The sequence below is a fragment of the Sturnira hondurensis genome, unplaced genomic scaffold (genome assembly GCF_014824575.4).
Source record: "Sturnira hondurensis isolate 20B ecotype Veracruz unplaced genomic scaffold, ASM1482457v3 Scaffold0021214, whole genome shotgun sequence".
In the NCBI taxonomy this organism is placed as follows: Eukaryota; Metazoa; Chordata; class Mammalia; order Chiroptera; family Phyllostomidae; genus Sturnira; species Sturnira hondurensis.
In genome coordinates, this window is record NW_028093845.1 from 10,062,764 (window position 1) to 10,075,055 (window position 12,292).

The 12,292-nt window shown below is 43.9% G+C and overlaps 1 protein-coding gene and 1 pseudogene across 1 annotated transcript in view; both read right to left on the minus strand.

Moving 5' to 3' along the window:
* Positions 1 to 2,372: 2,372 nt before the first annotated feature.
* Positions 2,373 to 12,292, minus strand: part of TET2 (tet methylcytosine dioxygenase 2) — a 118,333-nt gene continuing 108,413 nt past the window's right edge. Inside the window, exons 10-11 of the mRNA XM_037031958.1 lie at positions 8,429 to 8,783; positions 2,373 to 6,482 (exon numbers count right to left, since the gene is read on the minus strand). Of these exons, the coding sequence (XP_036887853.1) occupies positions 4,921 to 6,482; positions 8,429 to 8,783 (1,917 nt within the window). The 3' untranslated portion in view covers positions 2,373 to 4,920. The remainder of the gene's footprint in view (positions 6,483 to 8,428; positions 8,784 to 12,292) is intronic.
* On the minus strand, positions 10,381 to 12,254 carry LOC118977132 (rho-related GTP-binding protein RhoN-like; annotated as a pseudogene).

A 12,292-nucleotide genomic window follows, 5' to 3' on the forward strand; every position in this document is an offset into this window, starting at 1 on the left:
ACTAGGCAGGAAGTCAAAGCTAAGCTAGAACTACCCAAAGCAGGAGGACTTTTATGATAAATCACCTGGTTTACCCTGTGACAGACCGAAGAAGGAGCAGTGGTGGTGTGCATGACAGGGCAGCTCTGTGCCCACCTGCCTACGTGATAAGGTTCATCCTTGGCAATTATTTCCAGAGAAGACAAGGGGCCAGCAAAGCTTTGTGACTGCTGGCTCATCCCTCATTTCCAGCTGTGTCTGACCATTCAGGTTTACCTGCAGGCTCAGAGCAGCAGGCCTGCCTGCACCTTTAGGTACAAGGCACTAGCATCACCTGCGTCAGCCAATGGGGATGCCGACTGGGCCCTGACAGGAGAAGCTCTTGAGCTCATGGAATCTTAAGTTCCCTTCACCCCAGGCGTGGGAGACTAGCCAATGAGAAGAGTCAGAGGTTCCTAAAGTTCAGCCAGAGGATGGATGATGAAGTAAGATTGGAAATGTTCCTAAAGGGCTGACATTTAAAAAGATAAATCATTAGATCACTGCTTTTAAGTGACTTTGCTGCTTCTTTTACTGTGCTTTGTGTAGAGTGCTGGAGGAATCACCTGGTGAAGCTCCAAGGTTACTAAGTGGGTCATTTCCTGGGCTCAGGAATGACTGTTTAGATCAAATATAGCCCAGGATGAACAGAGAGGGGAGTATGGGACAGGGATTCCCTTAATGTATGATGTAAATACTTTCTCTGTCAATTTGGGAAGAGGTGGAGGTTGGGTTGGGAGGAGGGCTGAAAGACACATAACTACACCTCGTTACTGTTTAATACCTTGCGTTACTAGGAAGTGTTTCCCCAGGGGTGCACTGGTGCTGTGTGAGGGTGGATCCACATTAGAGGGAAGGGGCAGAGAGGACAACCTAGCCTCTGGCTCCCTGAAGCCATGTGGGATGTATGAGGATGCACATGAGTGTCTGTCTATCTGGTGCCTCTCAGGCCACCTCTCCCCATCTCCCCTTCCTTTTGGCAGGAAGAATTATTTTCCTTGAGAAGAGTGGACATGAAGATGTCAATCTAGTAGCGTGCTGGTCTTAGAGCAGAGCAATGTGAACTCAACCTCAGTGTATCTGTGCTTGGCGATGGCCCTCAGATACTACACATCAGAAAGGATGGTCAGTCTAAGGTCAGCAAAGGTACTTACTTCTCTGTTCCTGACTTACACTGGCTATACATGTAAGGTGAATAGAATAAAGAGAAAACTGGGGGTGGGGGGGGAGTTGAATATCTAGACTATTCAACCAGATAAATATTTTGGCCATAATTATATGGATATTATCACTTTAGTTATGGTTTAGCATTAAGAATAACCATCTAAAATATCTTTAATTAATTTATTTTTAGAGAGAGGGGGAGGCAGAAAGAGAGGGAGAGAAACATCAATGTGTAGTTGCCTCTTGCACACCCCCTACTGGGGACCTGGCCTGCAACCCAAGCATGTGCCCTGACTGGGAATCAAACAGACCACCCTTTGGTTCACAGGCTGGCACTCAATCCACTGAGCCACACCAGCCAGGACTAAAAATATCTTTAAAAAACCAATTCTTTTCATTCCCCTTGCCTTATCAAGATGGCAGTAATTTAGGAATAAACAGAAACTTCAACAAGACAATACTTATAGAGTGCATTAAATAAATATAAATTTTATTAAAAACACTCACATAGCGTTATCAGGAATGATATAATAATAAACACTTTGAAATAACTTGCATTCATAACATTACAATACTTACAGTATTTATAACCATCCTCAGATTTTATAGACAAACCAACATCTCATGAAAATGAAGTGAAACTAAGTTTTTAAAAAAGCATAGAAAAATGCACATAGAATTCATTATCTTAGTGTCAAACTGCAAAAGTTTCCTACACGAGTTGGCCACTAGCTTTAGAAGTGAACTGTACATCACTGTGCGTCAATCAAGATGAAAAAAAAATCATTCAAGTAAAGTTGACACCACTCAGAAGCATTTTCAAGTATGGCTACATAGTCAACCTGATATTCCTATAGAAGCAAACTGGAGATCTGCTTTCCATTCATTCTGAGTCAGGTTTTATATTTACAGTTGTAGATCTGATATTTACAATATGCCACTTAAGGTCCTCTTCTCCCTACATAACCTCTCCTCAGTCCCCCTACCTAGACTTCCTGCTCTTGCTGGCCAGCAGTTTGACAAGTGACAGTGGATAACATACGAAACAAATGTTCACCTAGGGATGGCTGATGCAAAACCAACAAATGTGCATACAATAACCAAATATTTGCTGGTAGATATATGGCATATGCAAAATACTAAAATCATGTGGTTTAACATTCACAAAGCCAGTATTTTTGAAATGATTGTAAATTGGTCACCGACAGGAACCAGAGAAAGTTTTTTAAAAGACAGAAGCCATGTTATAAAGAAAGATTTGACGAATAAAACCCAAAGGCTTTATTGGGTTGAGAAATTATTTGAAATATCAGTAAGCAAAAATGTCCTTACACCAAAATGTAATTGTACAGGCGATGCCAGCACCCCCCACCCCCAAGTGTTTTGCCCTTTTGGGGAAGTCCTTATGGATCTGTACCTACCCTGATTACAGGGTCAAAGCATCTTTATTTAGAGAGTTGAAAGACTCTAGCCAGCAGCCACTTGCCAAACTCCTGCCTTACAATTGTCCCTTTATCAACTCAGTGCATTCTATTTTCATGTAATTTTTTCTGCTTGAAACAGTCAAAATAGTCCCCCAAACTTTTAAAATGTTTTCCTTTACAATAAAAAAGAGTCAACAGATTTATAAAATTAGATTTAGTTACATTAGGACATTTACAAGCAAAATAGGAGGGATTCAAAATAAAAAGGTTAAATCCCTGAAAAAGAATATATTTCTTAACCTACAACAATTTTACATAAACACAGGTGACATGTTGGCAGAAGGAGAACATGAGCAGAAATATCCCTGATTTTTAGAACAAAAAGGTGGACGTTCAAGTTATACTTGCTAAGAAATCAAGTATTGAAAAAAAGGTATGCTTTTCAATAATAAAAAAGTAAAGTCTTGGAAAAAAATGATGGTACACAATGCTATAAGCTTTCACTCTCAGTTCAATATCCCACTGCCAAACTAGTGTTGAGGTATATATGACAAGTAGGAACATCACCCAAACCTTTAATGAATTCTTAGCTCACATTATAATATATTTGTAGCAGGCTGAGTAGCACCATCGTGATGTAAATTCTGCTTCAAATCCATATATATATATATATCTATATGTATATATTTAATTTTTTACAGTACTAAAATACTAAAGCATTGTGTTAAAAAAGTTTTGTTTACAATTAATTTACTTACTATACATCTCTTTGACTTCTTTATACAAATTAATGATTTAAAACAACTACAGCAAACTAGCTGCCTGTTTTTTTTCCTTTTAATTAACAGATTCACATGGAACTAACCCTGTTTATTCATCTTATGCAGGCATCAGTCTGCTCGGTCTTCCTGGTAAAGAGGACACTTAAGCTAAGAAATGACAGCATCACAATGTACAATTATCAACAAAAAGGCAGACTGACATTCAGCTCGCTGAAGAGCACACAGATCCATAAAGTCGCTTTGCGTCATTGAACAGCTTGGTTGAGTCTGTGGCATGCAGTTAATTATTACTGCAGTTGACAGAAAATTCTTAAAACTACGTATTTGAGCAATGAACTTCTCATACAATTTTGTATAAAACTGTTACAGTATAGCATGTGAGATGAGCACCAGAAAACACGTTTTATAGACTAATGTACTCTCTTAAACCCAGTAAGCCCCCTTTTGGATGTAACCGGCTGTATGAAAAACGAACACATTGCTCATCAGCAGAGGCATGGATAAAAGCAAAAACATTTTAAAAGCTTTCCTTTCCTTCAAAAAGATCAACTTTGAATTTTAAAAGGAAAGTAAACTTTTTCAAAAACGTCTCAGTACCTTAGCATTGTTCAAGTTGTCAAAGCTTAGGTAGGCAAAGTGCTTCTAAGACACCATTTAAAATATTTATACATATACATGTTTGTGCACATATACATATGTGTGTGTATATATGTACATATATACGTTTATTGTCCTACAAGGACTTCACTGGAACAAAATCCAGGGGCCTTTAAAACATCCACATTTTAAAAACTTGTGTAAGAACAGGTAATTATGGTAAAAACTTGAGTGAAAAGGTACCCCTAGTATCGCAGGGCATTGGAGTACACTGATAATAGCATCCTGATGATATAAAGGCATTACATTTTTAAATGTTAAAGACACCATTTTCTTAGCACCATTTCTTAGAACATCCAAACAAATTCAGTGTTTTGCTGTCTATTCATTTGTTGCCTGGAACTATTTTGATAAATAAAAGTTAATATTAAGGTTACAGTAAAAACTGCATGTTAAAAAGCCATAATTCCAGTATTTCAGTACATCGTCTGTTCAGCACCAGGTGGTATTTGAGAGTCCTGTCCTGTCCTGCCACTGCTACAGCACTTGTTTGATCGGTGTCGTGACCACGCGAACCTGGTGTTATTAAAAGTGGTCACAGACGTGCGAAGTCATAAGGGGGAAGAAAGTGACACTTACATATCATCTCGTCCAATAACAGAACCAGTGTTTAAAAATGTAAATTGTGGACCACTTTCTTCCCCACCTTCTTTTTGCATAGAATGCTTTGGTCTCTCGCCCAGATGCCATCTGTGACCACTCAGGAGTCAGTGGAAATTAAGTGCTATGGTGAGATGGCCTCTCTGCCTGCTGGTTCTTCCCACCACCCCCGTCATGAACACTGTAGCCTTTCCCCACTGCCCACGTCACGAGCACTACACCATGGACAGGCTGGCTGTGGTCTGGCCAGGCGAGGTCACCGCGCCAGGGCGGCGTCAGATGTATCTGTTGTAAGGCCCTGTGACCCGAGTGAAGGCGTATGGAGATGTAGTCACTGTGGAGTCTGTGGTCAGGGACATGGTCCTTTCCGCCAGGGACTTGATGAAGCGCAGGTAAGTGGGCTCGGAGGGTTCGTGCGGCTCGTGGGGCTCTCGTTTCACTTTCTTGCCGTGAGTCTTCTGAGGCACGTAGTCCGGGCCGTACTTCTCACACTCCTCCTCCTTCTCGCGGGCTTTCTCGGCCATTTTGGCTTCCCAGAGCGCCAAGCCGTGTTTGGGCTCATTCATGCTCTTGTGCTGGTAAAAGACCAGAGATATCCGGGTCGGGTGGTTCCTGTTGGGGTTCTTTAAAGGGGTCGTGGCGTGCAGCTCACGCTTTGCGCACTCGATGAGGATGGAGCCGTGGGTGGGAGCCACGGCCACGCCCCCGATGTCGGGGTCCAGGAAGCTCTGCTCGCTGTCCGACCAGACCTCGTCGTTCTCCTCGGCGGCCGCGGGCTGCTTTTCCTGGCCGCCCGCCTCGTGGAACTGGCACAGGCCTTCCTGGGCAGAAGCCGTTCTGCCGTGGTTAAGGCCGGGCAGCCCCCGGGACAACCCATTGGCCGTGTGGGCCAGCACGTCGTTCTCCTTGTTCTGGAGATGCAGGGAATGGAGGGGGCTGCTGAACATGCCCGGGGGTGCACCGTAGTTGGGCATGATATGAGAAGACGGGCGATGCTCGCCATTTTTGTAGTTCATGTTTGGGTTGCTCATGTGGGGTGGTACTCTAGTGGCAGCTTCCATGAAGTGACCATCCATCTCGTGCGTGGAATAAGGAGGAAATGTCCCTACGTGGTGTACACTTGGCCGAATAGTACAACTGCTGAAGGTATCTCCCTGCATATTTTGGTTTCCATAACCTAGGTACTTAGAAGTAAAACTCTGGCTATTCCCAAACCTTGGCTGGTAAAGTGTATGGATGGGTGGTAGATTTAGCTTAGAGAGAGGGTCTTGGTTTGGGTACCTATACAGATCGACGGGCTGAGCCTGGGGAGAATAAGAGCCCAGATACCGGGAGCAGTTGTCCACTGATACATTTCCATTGCACTGGTATGACGAATATTGGTTATTCTGATTTAAAAGCCCGGGGTAGGGGTTAGATGGATTCAAATATGATCCCGCAGTCTGGGATGAGGTGGAATAGAAGTTCATACAGTTGGCGCCTCCATATGTATCAGACGTGTGTGAAGAGCTTGGATAAGGACCAACTGGATTGGGCCGTCTCATGTATACACTGGTGGATCCAGAAGAAGAGTAAGAGTTGACAGCCTCTGACTGAGGGTTAATAGTCAAGGGATGATGCGGCAGAGGCGGCGGAGGCGGCGGTGGCGGTGGCTGGGGCGGTGGCGGCTGCTGGGCTTGCTGCAGCTGCGGCTGTGGCTGCGGCTGTGGCTGCGACTGTGGCTGTGACTGTGGCTGCGACTGTGGTGGCTGCTTCTGTAGCTGTGGAGATTGCTTCTGTAGCTGTTGGGGTTGTGGCTGGTGCTGCTGGTGCTGCTGGGGCTGCTGTATGACTGTTCCTGAAAGTCCCAAGAGTTTTGTGGACAAGATAAGGAAGGGCAGGGCAAGCATGCTCAATTATTATTTTATAAAAGCTAGTGAGGAGGCTTAAATGTATGTAAGAACCACCACCAGGATGAGGCAACACTCAACAGAGATAAGAGTGAACTCAGAGTTCTGATCATTGTCTGGCATAATTTTTTGTGTGTGTCTGAAGTATCAGAAATAAAATGGCAGTTCTCTTAACAGTACAGTCTGGTGAGTAAAGACAAAGGTAATAAACATCCAAAAGCCACTCATTCCACTGAGGGCATCACATTCTCTGGCACTCTGGGCTCCAACCACGCCACACTCTCTACATGGAGTGCCCGCCTCCCTCCAGCCCATCTGCCTGCCCTTCCGTGGCACAGTCTGCCCTGCCTTGAGGAAGCCTCCAGGACCTCCTCTTCCAGTGCTTTGCAGTACTCACTGCAAACACAGGTCCTGTGAAGCACTAGTCACAATGGATTGTAATTATGCATTTTTAGTCCCCTCTTTACCCTCCTGAAAAGGATTTCCTCGAGGGAAGGACCATGCCTTATTTTACTTTATTTCTCCATTGCCTGGCATGCAATAAACTTGGTTAAATAGTTAAAATAAAGTAGCAGAAAATGTGTTAATTTGAAAGATTCAGGAATGCTATGAGGAAAAGAATGACATTCACTGAAACACCTAAAGCATCTTCTATAATAGATGAACCCATTTCATTACCATGCTTTTGAGAAAGGAAATTTACACAGTTGTAGACAAAACTTTAATGAAACTTTAAGTTCTGCAAGTGACACTTTCAAAAGTCGTACTTCTTATGACCTCACTTAAGAAAGTAATCTGAGATAAGAACAAATGCTGCTTCAATGGCAGCCCTGACGACTGAAGCAGTTATTGCAGAAACCGGTTGGAAGGGACTAGAAACCAAGTTCTGTGTGCGTACACTTTACAGCCAACTTACAGGAGATGTCAGGGGCTGAAGAGGCTTCACTTTTCTTAGTGTGAGTCAGCCAATCAACAGATATTTATTAAGCATCTTTTGCATTTTATTCTAAATGGCTTCAAAATAAATCAGCAGGTAAATTTAAGTTTGTGATGCAACAATGGTTGGTTGTAAGCAAACTGTCAGAGGTGCTTACAACCTAAACTTAAAAGATAGACATTTTCTTTTGTTATTGGCCAGGCCGATACCATCTCTAAAATTTGGATATGGACATTATATTGTTGAATGATTTTTTACACTATTAACTGCAGACATAAAGCAAGGACCTTTGGCAAGAAAATATCAGCATAGTGGAGAGGAGTAAGAGCTCTATGAGAACTACATATGGACCTACCTACTGAACCTTAGATTCAATGTGGCTAAGGAACGGCATCTTATTTTCCTGCCATTACCCCCATGAACCTTGTTTCCAAACTTATTTGAAAACACAGTACTGTTTTAGTTATCTAGGCTTGAAACTTTGGGGTCGTCTTTAAAACTTTCTTCTCATTCCAATGCGTCGTCACCAGCGTACTGACACTCATTTTGGAAGAGTTCACTTCCGTCATTTTTGTTACAGCTCATTGCTACCACCACGACTTACGGTCTTACTACCTCACTCTTGGTTTATTGTATCTGTCTCCACACTATTTGTTCCTTTACCTCTAAGGTGGCCTACCTGCCACGGCTAGATTCATACTACTTTCACTATATCACTTACCTATCAGAAAACCCTGCCATTTATTATAGAATAAAACCCAAAGTTTCCCAACAAGCTTGCGTGGATGGTGCAGTACCTCAGTACCATCCCCAAGAGCAAAGCTGGCCCTTCCTACTTTACGGATGATTCTGGCACAGAACTAAGACCACGATTAAATGTAACCTTCCAAAATCGACAATATTGATTTTGAAGTGTCATATAATACCTATTTCTACAATGCTTCACATGAAAATTACCTGCGGACTGTTTAGCCTGGGTCACGCTTTCGGCCTGTTTTACACGAGGTGGGGCAGCCTTGTCCTTTTCATTCTTGTTCGTGCCGTTTTCCAGAGACAGGAGCTTTTCGGCCGCAGCCTTCTTGGCTTCCAGTTTCCTTTGTCGGCAGGTCTTCACGGGCTCTGCCAACATCCTGACTTTCCGCCGGAAGGAGCTCAGTACCTGAATAGCACCGCTTCGTTTCTTCTCCGCCTGAGCTTCCACACTCCCGAACTCATCCACGTCAGACACTTTGTAGAGCGGCAGAACGTGCAGCTGCTCATCCTCGGGGTTTCCTCCAATTTCTCGATTGTCTTCTCTAGTGAGGGTGCACACCTGGTAGGAAAATAGGGCAGAGCAGCCTCAGGTTCAGTCCACAAGAAAAGTGTGTGTGTGTGTCTTTCTTGCTCTCAGTATTTGTATTTGTGGTGTTGGCCTACTGGACCAGAGCAGTGGCCACAAAACCATGTCTGTCTGTTACTAATGAAGATTGGATCAAAACGGTACAAGGAGATAGACGAGTTCACATGGACCATTTGTGCGTGTGCCTATCAGGAACTACAATCTCTGGTGATTCTGTTCTTCACGTACATTTCTGACGCTAAGGGAAGAAGCAACAATCCTACCAAAATGAATCGGTCGCCCAATTTTCACATCTCAAAAATAGATGTGATAAATGTACAGCCTCTTCAGAAAAAGGCCAAATGCTTGTTTTACCAAATGGCTTTCTCTGCTTTTGGTCATATTACATTCACCTTGTCTCATATTTTTATGCACAGAGAAATTTCACCTCTTTCCTCACACCTGACTCCTAACTTGCCATCAGTGTGTCTGAGGAATTTCCGCCAGATACCAAAGTGTCACCTAAACATAAAGTTGAAAATTTAGTTGATACAGCTAATATGTAACTTAACCCTGTTCCTATCTTCCTTTTCTCCCCTCCGAACTCTGTTAAACCTAACACATTGTTTCTCTTCTGATTCCTTTTCTGAGACATCACCACATACAGAAAGGTACTCCAACAGTGGGGAGAAGGCTACTTTTGTTGACTTAATAATACTTTTTTCTTTTGGTAGCCTCAATCCTTGTTTTAATGAAGCATTATTGTTGGGTTTTGAAATACTAGCTTTTAGCATTTAGTGTTTTTTGATGAGTGGAGACAATGTAACCATGATTATTTAAAACCCAAGGAAATACAAAATCACTGGAAAATATTCTTGAAGAAATGTGATCGCTATTGTAGTAGACCTGTTTTTATAAAAAAAAGTTTATCCACGAGATTGTATTAAAATGAGTCTTCCACTTCCACACAATAAAGTCTTCCAAATCCAGGTCTCTGAGTACTCACTCATTCCTTTCCCCACACACACATTTGTCCCTGCTTATCCAGTTCTTATCTAGTGCGTTTTTCCAATTCACCATGCAGAACCTGTGACCTGGCAGAGGCAAATTTCCCTGCATTCAAAATACCGTCCTCATCCTCTGCTGGAAGGAAACGCCTTGTCTTCAGGACCTTCCATAGCTCCAGCTGTCACTATTTTCTTCTCTTCCCAGAAACGAGCACAGCCCCCCGAATACTGAGCGGCTGCTCAATACACGATTAACTTTAGGAACTTTAGAGCTAACTTGAGGTACTGCATGCGGATGAGCCTTGTATTTGTTCTCCTAGATCAGATCAGCATACTAGGACCTGTGACCCATCTGTCACAGCCTGTTTGCATATGACCAGTGAGGGAAGAGTGTTTTTTGCATTTTTAAAGGATTTTTACATTAAGAAGCCCACAGAATGTGCCCTATGTAAACCGTGCATGGTCTGTAAAGCCTAAAATATTTACTGTCTTGAGTTTAGTAGCAAAGTTTTCCAACCCCTGCTCTAGACCAGTGATTTTCAACCTTTTTCATCTCATGGCACACATAAACTAATTAATAAAATTTTGTGGCACTCCAAAATGTTTTATATTTTTTGCTGATATGACAGAAAAAATAGCTATAATTTGATTCACTGACACCAGACGGCTGTTGTGTTGTGTTGGCTGTTGTCATTTTTTATTTGACATTCTAAGGGAAAAGAGTTCAGTGCCCCTGAGTAAGTAGTCAGTCAGGTATTACAATTAAAAATTTATTTTTTCCCATGGACATGAGCTTTATTTGGGGACTGTTGGGGAAGAGAGGGAGGAGCTATGACTCGTGGATGTATGGGTGAGGGACTCAGCTTGCTTTTTAATTCAGTCCATGCTGCCTGGAGATTAGGGGGAGTGAGAACAGCTATGGAAGTGAGAGGAGAGGAAAAGGGAAGGTCATGGAAGGAAGCCAGGACCAGGACAAGAGGACTGGGGGTAGGTAGGGGTGGCATCCTTTGTCCACTGAGACTCAGCCAAGGTGACTGCTTGATGCCAGCTTCCCCAGCCCGCCTGCCACATCCCAGCTTCTGGCCCAGATGCTGTCCTACTAGCTCCCTCAAATTCCTGTGGAGAGGAGGAGGATGAAGGTATGGGAATGGTGGTACCCTCGGTCCCCTAGTCCCTTGCCCAGGAGAAATGGTCACTCAGTATGCCCTGAAGTCTCAGCCAGAGTCCGGAGGTCAGGAAGCCAGGGCACAGGCAGAGAACAATTGCCCCCTTCCCTACCTCCTCACACGAGGCTGCACCTCTAGGTTCAATCCTTGTGTATCTCATCTTTGTTCCTGTTTCCCCAGCCTGGCCCACCTGCCAGCTGAGTGGATCACTGCAGTTCCCTGCGTGTTGGTACAGTGAAGATTCCTATGACCATGAACAAGGGAGGCCACTGTGGCCTCGTGGAAGACACCACTGACACTACACTTATAGGACACAGCCCCTACCTGCTGGGCCAGCACGGTGCCCTGCTCATGTGTAATGGAGAAGCCACTGCTGGACAGCTCCCTCAGTACAATCAGGTTGGTCTGCACGTCCTGTTTATAGCCAACCAGCACAACCTTGGCCTTGGAGAAAGATACTGAGCCTCCCCATGTCACTTCTGGAGGACCTTGCCCAGAGTTTCTGGTAGGCTAATGTGGAAGCAGACGATCACTGTATCTGAATCGGGACAGGACAGGCCAGGGGCCTGATGTTATCAGAGTAAGGGGAACCTGAGGTGTCCCATGTGTTGAGCTCAATGCAGTGCTCGTCTGTCTCAAAGGCTGCAGTGTAGTTCTCCAATATGGTGGGGTTCTAACTCCTGGGTTAGGCTCCCGGGGCAACACCTGCAGCAGTGCTGTCTCATCTTGCCACATTCCATGTCCCCTACCAGCATGGTCTTGCAGGAGGCACTCTACCCTCCATGGTCCTGGCTATGCACCACCTCCCTCCTTGGCCTCACTGCGACACCAGCATCTGGCAGGTGCCCCAAGCTCTGCCGAGGCCCCTGGCATCCACTGTGCCTCCCCAGCCCCTTGAAAATCCTTATGGCACACTGGTTGAAAATCACTGCTCTAGACAATTAAGTCAATTCTTTTTCTGCTTCTCAACAAAAACTTTGCACCAGTTTCCTCAAATAACTTTCCACTATTACCTACTACCTCCATGAATTCTTTTCTACTTTAGAATGTAAATTTGGCACCTGTCTTCTGTTTTCCATTTCAAGTGTCAATGGTCATTGTTCTGAACTATATAACTGTATCCATGTTGATGACTCATTCAACAGTTGATTAGTGTAGTTTCTTCACCAGAACTTTCTCATCCTTTGTTTCCATTCTGGACGTTCTCTCTCTAGGCAAGGCCCCACCCTGGACTTCGTCAGCATAGAATGTTGCCTTACCCTAAGACTGTATCCATTTTCTCCCCGTGCCATAGCCTCCAATTATGAGGTCCGATGCATTTCACCCATTG